The 12,950-nt window shown below is 43.5% G+C and overlaps 1 protein-coding gene across 4 annotated transcripts in view; it reads left to right on the top strand.

Annotated features, from left to right (window-relative positions):
- LOC127455746 (xylosyl- and glucuronyltransferase LARGE2s-like) overlaps positions 1-12,950 on the top strand; it is a 195,343-nt gene that overhangs the window by 169,025 nt on the left and 13,368 nt on the right. For all 4 annotated transcript variants that reach the window (XM_051723851.1, XM_051723847.1, XM_051723850.1 and 1 more), the window contains 4 exons: positions 4,911-5,101; positions 10,156-10,445; positions 10,869-10,951; positions 11,798-11,921. In XM_051723851.1, coding sequence (XP_051579811.1) covers positions 5,002-5,101; positions 10,156-10,445; positions 10,869-10,951; positions 11,798-11,921 — 597 coding nt within the window. In that variant the 5' untranslated portion in view covers positions 4,911-5,001. The remainder of the gene's footprint in view (positions 1-4,910; positions 5,102-10,155; positions 10,446-10,868; positions 10,952-11,797; positions 11,922-12,950) is intronic.

Here is a 12,950-nt window from a genome sequence, read left to right as displayed (position 1 = left end):
GGACCAGGGTGGACATCGCCTGCCCGAGAGTCCGCGCCGTGACCTTCGTCACCCGGAGAGTGAGGTTGGTCACTGAGCGCAGCTCCTGCATCAATCCTAGGTCAGAACTACCCTCGTGCAGTTCTCTTACTGCCTTGGCTTGGTGCACTTGCAGGGAGAGCCATGGCATGCAGGGCGGAGGCGGCCAGTCCAGTGGTATCGCAGGCCTTAGTCGCCAGAGACGATGTAACCCTACAGGTGCTGGACAAGTGTCTCAGGTGGCCCCGCCACGTGGCAGCGTTTTGCGGGCACAGGTGCACTGCAACTGCCTTATCCACCTGGGGAATCGGTGAGTACCCCCTGGCAGCCCCACCATCGAGGGTAGTGAGAGCGGAGGAGCTCAGAGACCGGGTCTGGGCAGTAAAAGGTGCCCGCCATGAACTGGTTGGCTCCTCATGCACCTCCGGGAAGAAAGGGACCGGGGCGGGGCGCGGCTGTGAGCAGCGCTCCGGGCCCAGGAACAAATCGTCAGGCTGCGAGGGTTCAGGGGGGTGGAGGGTTCCACTCCAGCCTGACACACGCAGCGTCAGACTGGACAGCCCACTCTCCGATGCTGCAATCGAGAGCCCATCCACTTCGCGAGTGCCGAAATGAGATTGCGAACTCGCCCTGAGATGAGCTGGCAGTCTCATCCCAGCGGAGCAAACGAGCGTACTGGGGAATGGGAGGTCCGTGGGGAGTTACCCGGCAAAGTGGCTCCCACTGGGGTCCCCAAATCACCCCCAGTGCTTACTGACGCGGCCTCAAACCCGTAGGTAGAAGGACCGAGGTGGGGAGCCGCTGGGGTGATCTTTCCCTCTAACGAAGGAAAAACCGCGACCGCAACATTGCTACGGTCATGTTCTCGCAGTCTCCTCATGGGCAGCACCCAAGCACATAAGACTGCGATCGTGGCCATCGGAAGCGGAGAGGTAACGACCGCAACCAGGAAATACACACATACAGAGAGGCATCTTTAAAAAGACGCTCTCTGTTAATGCCACTCTTTTAGAAGGGAAAATATACTCTTTCAGTAGGAAGAATATAGCCTTTTAGCTGCTGAAGCACCCAGGGGCATTCTCTGCACTTCACCAGTGCAAGAGGGGGAGAAGCCGCTGTAATGCACCTTAAATCCAACAGCTTTTCGAGGTGAATGGATCGGCAGAGCTCGCTGAACTCAACCGCTCGGCTCTGAAGAGAAAATCTGAATGAGTGGTTTTATACCTGTATGTCCGGGGTAGTGACATGCAAATTCCACTCGCCAATTCCCATTGGCCTTTTTTCAAAATCAGAGGTGTTTGGAGCTCCCAAGAGTGACCCCTAGTGTCACTACATTGACACAACTTTGAGTGAGTGACAGATAGGGAATAGCACAGAACTGAGTGAGTTAGTCATTAAGACATGAAAGTGGTTGCAGTCAGCACCTGAAATACCAGGGGGTAATGGGTAATAATCTGAAAAACTTTGCACGCACACAAAACTCTCTCTCTCTCTCTCTCTCTCTCTCTCTCTCTCTCTCTGTCTGTCTCTGTCTCTCTCTTTCAAGATCTTCTCTTTTAGTAAGTTTTAAGAAAAACATTTATTGGCAGCATCCAATCTTGTTTCCTGCAGGCACATGTCTAATTATACGAAAGTGTGATTAATTAAGCTCATAATAAAACAAAGACAGTTTCATCTCTTACCATGTCCTTCCCCCTCTCTCTTTTCTGTTTTTATTTTTTTTCCCTGTCTGCTGGGGTGATGGAGAGCCTCTCACCTCTTGCTCTTTAATTAAGAGTGGTGTTTAAACAATGGCTATCGTGTGCGTGAGAAGTGCTCGACAAGACAGCCACATCTATGGCAAATGCTACAGGAAGCATGGGGTGAAATGTCACCTGAGTATCTTGACAAACTGACAGCTAGAATGCCAGGGATCTGCAAAGCTGTCATTGCAGATGAGAACTCTTTGAAGTAGTTTAAGTTTTTTTTTTTTTTTTTTTAATTTGTTTTTATTGTAATTCATGTTATTAATGTCCTGACTATATATTGTGATCAGTTGAATGCCACTTTGGTGAATAAAAGTAAAAATTTCTTTCCATGAGAGAAAAATCTGTACATTATTCCAAACTTTTGGCCACCAGTGTATATATATTTAAAGTATATATGCGTATATACAGTATATATTAATATATTATATAAAAATAAGGCAAAAAAACATTTACGCAATTGATCATAAACCCTGACCATACGTAAATTTCATAATAAGGAATTTTCCTACTAACAGAGCAATTCAAGCTTGATGTACCACCTCCATGTTTTTGCGAGTCACAGCCAGCAGGGGGCAGTCATCGCAACTCCAGATGAACAGACAACAAACTGACAGCTGATTAAAGACAGCTAGATGAAGCAGAGTTGTGGTCCCCAATCCTTTGGGGGGTGTCCGATTTCACAAGGGAGCCGTGGAACTACATATGCTTTAATGCGGTCAAATATATAAAAATAAACTATACCTGTAATACAGCGTGACAGCGTCCTCGACTAAGTCACCAAAATCCCAACATAAACGTTAACCTTATACCATAGACCTTGACACCGTGGCAAATGTTGCAAAACTTCATTAAATGATGCTCTACCAACCAGAGCATCTTTGCACAACTGCATGTGTCACGGTCCTCTAACAGTACTGTCACCTTGTCAGGTTGGGTTTCTGTCTGACAGGACCATGTCATCGTCCCCTGTCTGTCTCGTGTACGTTCTTTATGGGAGCGCATGGGTCCAGCTTGGGGGGGGGGTACTGTCATGGTCCTGTCACCTTGCCAGGACCATGACAGGACCATGACAGGGCAGAGGCAGGGTCTGGCAGCTTGGGAGGTTGCCTCAGGGCAGAGGGGACAGTGAGCTGGACAGGGTTCAGGGGGAGTGGCTCAGGGGGTGGAGCTGTGGATGGCTCAGGCATGGGCGCTGGTCGCGGTTGGGGAATGGCCTCCATGGCCATGGATGCTGGCTGCGACAGGGGAACAGCCTCTGCAGCCGTGAGCACTGGCAGCTGCAACTGGGGAGAGGCCACCATGGCCGTGGGCACTGGCAGTGTCTGGGTAATGGCCTCTGTGGCCATGAGACCAGTTAGTGATGGGGAAACAGCTTCTGTGGCTGTGAGCACTGGCAGTGACAAGGGAACAGCTTCCGTGGCTGTGAAGACCGACAAGGACTGGGGAACAGCCTCTGTGGCTGTGAAGACCGACATGGACTGGGGTACAGCCTCAATGGCTGTGAGGACCAACATGGACTGGGGAACAGCCTCCATGGCTGTGAGCACAGGCAGTGACATTGGAACAGCCTCTGTGTATGTGAGCACAGGCAGTGACAAGGGAACGACCTCCGTGGTCCTGAGCAGAGACAGTGACAGGAGAATGACCTCTGTGGTCGTGAGCACAGACAGTGACAGGGGAACGACCTCCATCATCGTGGACACCGGCAGGGGAACGGCCCTCGTGTTCGTGGACGCAGGCTGTGGCAGGGAAATGGCCTCAGTGACCGTGGGTGCAGGCAGTGGCAGGGGATTGGCCTCAGTGACTGTGGGTGCTGGCAGCAGCAGGAGAATGACCCTTGTGGCCATGGATGCTAGCAGTGGCAGAGAAATGGCCTCAGTGACCATGGGCGCAGGCAGCGGCAAGGGATTGGCCTCTGTGACCATGGGCGCTGGCAGCAGAAGGGAATCGGACTAAGTGACCGTGGGCGCTGTCATTGACTGAGGAGCAGGCACCTGGCTCCTCCTTCGGGTGGTGATAGGTTCATCACACTGCAGCAAGGAAGATCGAACACTCGGCAGAGCTCCGTGGCAAATGCTAAGGACAATGCGCAACAAGGACGTCCATTCCAGTGAGGAGCAGGATGACGTAAGCCACCTTCGTTCTCTCTGACAGGAAAATAGAGGGCTGTGATGTGAAGAACAAGGAACATTGTGAAAGGAATGCGCTACAGGATCCAGCCTCACCTGAATACGGGGCTGGAAGGGGAATGCAGGCTTCTGAGCATCCAGAAATATGGGTAACCGCCGGAGCCAGTGAAGATGCTTCCTGAGAGGGGCCAGCATCGGGAGGTAGGTGGAGCTGCTGCATGACAGAGGTGAGCTCGGCGAGCTGTGAAGCCATCATCTCCAGAGCCCGGTTAGATGTGGAGATTTGATCCTGCTGACATCCCAGCAAAGCTCCCTGCTGAGAGAGGGCGGAGCGACCAAAAAATAAATAAAAAATAGAGCAGACTGACTCAAGAATGCATGAAGACTGGTGCATCCTGTCTACCTTGGACAGATTGATGAACTCAGTGGAATTGGTACAAAATGGAATGGTATTTGCTGTGAATACAGTATGGTTCATTCAGCCCCTTCTGATATACTCCATAGCTAAACCATTATAAGGGCAAATAGCATCTTTCTCCATTGACAGGTATTCAAAAGTGCCTGTGTTTTCTGACTAAATATAACAGTTTGCTAGCAATATGTAAATCACAAATATTTCATTATATTATAGTGATTATATTACATTAAATTTTACCAGTGCACATTTTTTGAAGGACTCTAAAACATGTGAAATGGACTTCAGGAAGAGAATGAATGGCTAGTTTTCTGATTGGCTAAAATATTGCAGCCCCCTGACTCTTTTTTGCTATTTTCAGAGCCTAGAGCTGTCACAGATACAGGTTTGATTTCTCAGGACACCTTTTTCTGTAATATCTGTCAAGTAGCAGGGACTTATAGCACTTTTAATAAATAATCAAGCAAGGAGCAGGGATGTGTAGAACTTTGTGAATGATGGGCGTTTAAGTTCACCAATCTACAGAGTTCTGTGGACACAGATTCCATGTGGGCCCGTGTGTTACTGTACTAACAAATGACCTCTCTCTTTCTTCTCCAGACTAGAGGATGCTGCAGGAGGCCAGTGTTAGAGTGAGCCCAACCTGATTGCTCTACTCCCCTTCCCCTGCCCGGTCCTCCACAATCCCAGGATGCTCTGTCCATGCCGAGGGAAGCTGAAGTTGCTGGTGGTGTCTCTGAGTTTTGTCATCCTGTTCACCTGGCTCTACCTGCTCGTTGGGAACACAGAGAGTGAGTGTCGACAAGTTTCACATCACATCTTTAGATCTTTAGAAAGAACTCTACAAAACAGACAAAGATCCATGTTCTTTTTTCGGATGTAGAATCTGCACTGTTGGATTGAGACTGGGAATTTCAGGATTCTTGCAGACCACTGAAAAAAGGGTTTCATCATAGATATCTATTAAATATCTATATAATTGTATTTATTATAACATTTATTATGAATATTATTATTGATTTGTGTTTAATAGGCAATGTTGCGAATAAATAGAACTGATCGCTCTGTGCGTCATGACACACTGATTGATATAATTGATGACTCATTGAAATTGTTATAAATACATGACACAACCTAATTTCCCCTCAAAATTTTTTCTCAGGTGCATCTCTGCAAGAACTGGAGGGTAAATAGGCTACTACTGCAGCAATAATGTAAATGAGTTTAGTTATTTAATAACAAAAAAGTTTATGATTGGCAACAATCAAAATAATTTCCATCACAGTTTTATGGAGATCAACCTCATTATTTTCAGTAAAAGCAGAAAAATATGCATTGCTTGTTTTAAAGTTTAAACCCAATATATAAGACCACACACAACTGATGCCACAGTGGGCTTGCCAAAAAATCTGTCTACCTTTAAGTCATCAATAGACGTCGTAAGTCATCACTTTTCTCTGTGAGCCGGTTGATCAACTCTGTTTGTTAAGAACTTCAGAGTGCAAAAACTCCTCTCATATGCCACTTACTGTAGGTAACTGTCAGAGTTAGAAACTTGTCGGCAGCCCAAGGACCTTATTCACAATAGCGCCATCTTTCATTTTTGACAGGAATGACAACGAGGCTGAGGGAAAGTCTTACAACCTCTTCAATGGGTTGTTTTATGTGTTTTGGATTGTTCTGCTGACAAAATATTGGGAAAAAACATCTTTCCAAGAATTTCAGTAGACAAACCCCCCCCCCAAAAAAACTCCAGAAAACATGAGTTGTGGAAAATTACATGTGATCTAGGAGCTTCATACAGCTTTACTGGCATGCACATGTTCTAGTGTCTTGTCCCCATTGGTTCATTGTTTCATTAGCTTGTTAGCAGTCTCATTATCTTGTTTAGAGTTCTGTGTGTTCATTGTTTATCATTGTCATGTGTTCTCCCAAGTCCAAGTATTTAGCCCTCATGTTTGCCATTGTCCATTGTCAAGTATTGTGTGTTGTAACGTTGTTTGCATGCCAAGTCAAGTCAAAGTCATAGTCATAGTCAAGTCAAAGTCAAGTTTAGTTCATGTTTATGTTTACCGTTCACGGTTTCTGGATTTCATGTTTATGTAAATAAACTGCACTTGGGATCATCACACTTCATCATCGTCTCTTCGTTTACCTTGTTGCTAGCCACATTACAGAATACTCGACCAACCAAGATGAACCCAGCAGTTCAGTTACTTCGTCTACATCAGGAAGGCCTTTCCATTGAGGAATACGTTGAGGACTTTTGTGCTCTGGCCAGCAGGGTTGATTTGAATGAGATTGCCCTCAAGGACTGTTTTCGCTTTGGGCTGAATGAGCCAATCTTCTCCTTGATGCCAGGTGGCCGGAGTACCTACAGACTGACTCAATTTATCGACCTTGCCCTACTGTTATGTGGTTCATCATTCACTGTGAGGGAGGTGGACGCCAAGCTAGAGTCCCACGTCATGGCCGCCAAGCCAGCATCCCACGTCATGGTCGACGAGCTAGAGTCCCACGTCACGTTCGACGAGCCAGCCTCCCACATCATGGTCGACGAGTCAGTGTCCCATGTCATGGTTGACGAGCCAGGGTCCCACGTCATGGTCGACGAGCCAGGGTCCCACGTCATGGTCGACGAGCCAGGGTTTCACGTCATGGTCACCGAGCCAGGGTCCCACGTCATGGTCGCCGAGCCAGGATCCCACGTCGTGGCCACCGAGCCTGCTCCATGCCATGTCACAGCAACGCCTCAGCCTGCTCCATGCCATGTCATAGCAACACCTGAGCCCTTCACAATAACATCTCAGTCTGCTTCACGCCATGTCACAGCTGAACCTTAGTCTGCTCCATGCCATGTCACAGCCAAGCTTCAGTCTGCTTCATGCCATGTCACAGCTGCACCTTAGTCTGCTCCATGCCATGTCACAAGCAAGCCTTTGCTCCACGGTCCTGGCCCGCCTCTGCTCCACGGTCCAGGCCCGCCTCTGCTCCATGGTGCAGGCCCGCCTCTGCTCCACGGTCCTGGCCTGCCTCTGCTCCACGGTCCAGGCCTGCCTCTGCTCCACGGTCCAGGCCTGCCTCTGCTCCATGGTTGAATGCTCACGCCTGCCATGGCCAACGAGTCAGCATCCATGCCTACCATGGCCAAGTCAGGATCCTGCTGTACCATATTATCATGTCATGCCATGTAATCATGTCAAGTCGTCACGGTCCCCCCCAGCTCCCTTTTGAACTCTGTGTTTTTGTTTTGGGGCGTTGGGAGCTGCCCCTAGTGGGGGGATATGTCATTTATGTGTTTTTGTTCATGTCTTTTGTTTTGGTAAAATAGTTCCATGCCATGTTTGTTCCTGTTTCATTGTTATGTGATCTTGTCATGTGTTTCCCATGTTCTTGTGTCTTGTCCCCATTGGTTCATTGTTTCATTAACTTGGTAGCAGTCTCGTTATCTTGTTTAGAGTTCTGTGTGTTCATTGGTTATCATTGTCATGTGTTCTCCTAAATCCAAATATTTAGGCCTCATGTTTGCCATTGTCCATTGTCGACAATCTTTGTCTTCATCGTCTCTTCGTTTACCTTGTTGCCATCCACGTTACAGCATTAAAGCAAAATCTCACATCTGTGATGTTCTGTTGTGCAGAAATTCATTTGATATCTCCAGTGTTGTTTTGGATTGTTCTGTGAGGATTTTGTTCTGTGAGGATCTATAAAAGCACTTAATTTGATAAAAGTAATGCAGTGTTATTTTAAATAAAAGTAATTCTATTTTCTTTTTATTCAAGTCTTAATGAATTAATTTGATTAGAAACCATTTTGATAGTAACATTTAATTAAACTGTTTAATATGAAATTAAGAAAAAAAAATTATAAAATCTGTATTTATTACATTTACGCTTAAATAAATGTCTCTGCGAAAACTGATATAAATCCTATCTACTACTCCCTTGATATATATAAATCTAATAAAGTTCTCTTTCATGATGATGCTAATGCAGGGAAGTGAAATTTTTCTACACTTTCTGTGGCTCATAAAACTAAAATCAGGAGTCGGCTGAAATTATCTTGACAATTTGGGTACAAAATGTAACACTTAGATGTGGGTCGCAAGGCTTCCAAATTTCTGTATGCCGATATAGATCTGTTTAGGTGGAGTAAAGTTTGTGGCCTGAACAACCAGATGCACGTACACTTGGCCGAGTTGTGTCTTGTATGCACCTCAAACCTCTGGAGGTGGTTTAAGTGTTCGGATTGTTATCGGTCTTGAATGCATCTTGAAGGGCATATTAAACTTGGTTTTTTCATGATCAGATAGTTAGGCAATCTTTAAAAATGCCTGAAGTGACAAGTGTAAATACCCCCAAAGAGTGTTCCCCTTAAGCTGGATTGACATGGGTGTTGAGAGTGTCATTCATAGCCTTATCTCAGACCACACATTAAAATCCTTCTCTGATGGATCTGTCATCCTCAGAGACGCACAATAACGCTGCAGAGTGCTGATAACAGAGCTGATCTACTACCAGATCTCAGAAAGCTAATCATTATAAAAGCTCTTTCTCTCTTTATCTATTTCACATGCTCTATGCCCCATTTACTATCTGTAATCTTGACAACATTCCCACATACACACACGCACACGCACACATCGACAACCACACACATACACAGCACACAGAGAGGAAGATTATCAGAGCATGATCATCAGTATTCATAAAACTGAGACTTTAACAAAAGACGTGTCATTTCCTTTGGAAAAAAACATGAGCAGTTACTCAGAGATGTATTTCTACAAGTGTTTTATGGGTCATTCTATGAAATGGATGCCTTCCCTATTTTAAAAAGGTGTTTTTTAAAATATGTTTCAGTATGGTTTAAAACATTAAAACATGTCGGCTTGTCACGGAAAGCCCCCCTCCTTCCTGTCTAATATCCTTTTTAACTGCACCCTCTAATGTGTGTGTGTGTGTGTAATTCTATGTATATATATATATATATATATATATATATATATATATATATATATATATATATATATATATATATAAGTGTGTACTGTATCTGAGATATGTTAATGCTGTTGAAAAGAGTGATCTTGTGTGAATCTTGGCATGTGTGTGCATTTGGTTTATGTGTGGGTGTGCACTGTGCACACTCCATACATAGCGAGCAAATACATAGTTATGTTCCAACACTTGTTAATAAGGATGTGTGGTATGCAATCGTAAATACATAAGTGCAATGCAGAAAAATCTATCAAATATTTCAGATAAATTCAATGCCTGCTACTTTGTTCTCCCCAATCACACCCAATTGTCTGCTACTTCAATCATTCCAACAAGCAGAAGTGCGTAGATTGAGGCAGACTCTGTCTTAAGTCTGAAGGACATTAACACAAATTCTCTCTCTATAAATTTGACCTTAGTTTCCTCTTTCCCTTATATTTCTCTGGGGAATAATCTGTCAAAATCACTCCAAATGAAAGTTGGTGAAACTAGGGAGCCACCAACCTCCTGAGGTGTAAAACATATAAAGGTTTTTCTTGATGTAAAAAAACAACAACAAAAAAAAAAAAAACTACAATTTCACATCTGATTTATAATTTGAATTGCAGTAATGTTAGGAGAGATGATGGGGGATGGCATAACAACTATTTTGAACAAGTAGCCTACATTTGATTACCACAATAAGTACATGCACAACATTTTAAATGTCCAGGTTTTCTATTAGTGTTACAATCCACCAGTTCATCCCAAAGTTGTAGATTTCTAAACTATGTTACATTGTATCAGACCAATATGGAAATATCATTGAAATATCACTCTCTGCTAAATATGTTTTGCTGTTTCAGATGGGCGTTCCCTGCTCCTCTCTGCATGCCTGATGGAGTCTACAGAAGCTCGACTGTTGGAACGGGACGTCCTGGCATCGCGGGTTCGAGAGGTGGAGGAAGAGAACCGGCAGATCCGACTCCAGCTGAGCCAATCGCAGGGCCTGGCTGCCCAGCCTGCTGAGGGTAACTATGGCAACCAGCAATGGGTGGCATCGGCAGACACCGGTCCAGAGGATGTGGAAAACACAGCCGAGGAACGGGCCAATCACAGCGAATGCGCTCGCTCACCCACTGCAGAGAAGTGTGAGGTGAGACCGCATCTTAGATCCCATTAGATCTGAGAGAAAATCTTTAGAGGAACATATGGCCCCACCTGTGTGAACTTAGGGTAGGGTAACCAAAATCAGACATCCACTAAAATGACCCTGGGAACAGTTGCTTTGAAGTAAATGCAAAAAAGGCTCAGACAAGTGAAGTTAGTTCTGAGAAAAGGTCTAGTATCATTTGGAAATTCCATTTGATTTAAAACTTTGCTTGTAATGCAGTGACATCAAGATATCTTTAAGTGTGACCTATGTAAGAGTCCAAATACTTTTTGGGGGCCAATGTGTATTAGAAGCTGTTCAAAGTCAAAAGTCTACACAGACCACAACATAAGTCTCTAGAATAGCTCAACAATGCTGAAATCCCTCAATCCAGTCTAAAATGATGGCTCTTCTCCCTACACACAGTTGATTCACGTGGCGTGTGTGTGTGCGGGTCACAACGCCAGTCGGGACGTGGTCACTCTGGTCAAATCCATCCTTTTCCACAGGTAAGAACAGAGGACTGTTACAATTTTGGTTGTGCTCCGGCAAATTAACAAGTACATAAATTAATAGCAATGAAATATTATATTAACAATATGTGTGAGAATATATATACATGTATATATATTCTGCATATAATTTTATATTTACCAAACATATATTCAGTTTCATCATTTGAAGTTTGAAATTTGAAGCTTCAAATATTATTTTTTAAATTGAAAGCTTGAAATTTGAAATTTGAAGCTTAAAATTTGAAGCTTTAAGTCTGAAATTTGAGTTTTGAAATTTTATATTCGAAATTTCAAGTTCAAAAATCTTGAAGTTTAAAACTGGAATGTAAAAATGTAAAGTTTAAAATGTACATTTGAAATTTTAAGTTTGCAATTTAATGTTTGAAATGTTAAGTTTAAAGTTTGAAGCTTAAAGTTTGAAATTGTAACACTGAAATTTAATGTTTGAAATTTTAAGTTTAAAATATAAAGTTTGAATTTTGTAATTTGAAATTGAAAAGTTGAAATTTGAAGTTTGAAATTCGAAGTTTAAAGCTTTATATTGACATTTGAAAATTTAAGTTTAAAATTGAAGTTTGAAATTTACAGTTTAAAGTTTGAAATTTCAAGTTTATAGCTTTAAATTTAAATGTGAAATTTCAAGTTTAAAATTTAAGTTTGAAATTTGTTTGCAGTTTGATGTTTGAAATTTGAAGTTTAATATTTCAGTTTGAAATTTTCTGTTTGCAATTTGAAGTTTAAAATTTAAAATTTAACATATCAAATTTCAATGCAATTTGCCATAAAGTCATAAAGACTGTAAAGTATAGTTAATTACCTTAACACTTTCTCTTTTTACAGGAGAAACCCCCTGCACTTTCATTTCATCACTGACACAGTGGCCAATCAGATCCTCAGCACGCTGTTCCAGTCGTGGATGGTGCCATCAGTTCAAGTCAGCTTCTACGATGCTGATGAACTCAAAGTAACCACCTGCCTCATAATGCCCCCACCCCACCCTCTGACTCAGAGATAATAACCATGTCACAGAGCATCAGTATCACTTGCACTGAAGCTCAGTGGGAGGTCATAAGCAGCAATAGTTTTAAAATTATTCAGGCAGCAATGACAAGTCCAAATGCAACTCTCTCCGAGCTTGTCCAGGCACATGCAACTCCAATGACTGACGTGTCACATGTGCTTACGGACTGTAATGAGAGGGCAATGGTCCCCTTGGGATAGAATGGCATGTTGGTGATAGTGGAAACATTGAGGTTGTTTACACTCCAGCAACCTCAAGAGCTTTTGCTCTCTGAGAGCTACTCCACGCTCCATGGGAGAAGGAAACAGAAAATTATTTTTTTTGTTTGTAAATTTAAAGTGACAGTGCACCTCTTTTTTTAAGACTAGGCATGTTAGCGCTGCTTTTGCTGTGCCTTTGAATGATTCTCTGTGTGTTTTATCTATGCAGCACATGGTAGGCTGAAAGAGTGAAGTGACAATCAAAAAGAGCACTCCTCCTCTACACACACATTGAAGGAGAGTGCATTTTAGTTTACATCACAATCTACTGCACACACACACAAGTACACAAAGATATGCACATAAACTCAAGGACACTTGCATGAATGCACACACCCACACGTATGCACAATAACACAAATACATTCATTCTTGCTCTCTCGAGCTTCCTCTCCTTTTGAGTTTACCTCTGATTGTCAGCTGTTTGGCTCGGAGCCCTCTCTAATCACAGGTATTTTACATCCTGTGTCTCTGCTGTGTATAGAGACCTCTTTTGCTCTCCTGAGTATATGAAAGCTAAACTGCTGGAAATCCAGTCTTATCAATCAACCCCTCTCTAGCAAATTATTATTAAACCTGAGTTCAGGTCATTAAGGGGGCATGCTGAAAGATGAATCACACAATAAGATCTGTAGAGGGTTATTTCCTATGGAAGCCGAGGAGAGCCAATTAAAAAAGAATAAAGGAATACATGATCAATCTATTAATTTGA

Source organism: Myxocyprinus asiaticus, chromosome 18 (assembly GCF_019703515.2).
Source record: "Myxocyprinus asiaticus isolate MX2 ecotype Aquarium Trade chromosome 18, UBuf_Myxa_2, whole genome shotgun sequence".
Taxonomy (NCBI): domain Eukaryota; kingdom Metazoa; phylum Chordata; class Actinopteri; order Cypriniformes; family Catostomidae; genus Myxocyprinus; species Myxocyprinus asiaticus.
This window is presented reverse-complemented; position numbering and strand designations above follow the sequence as displayed.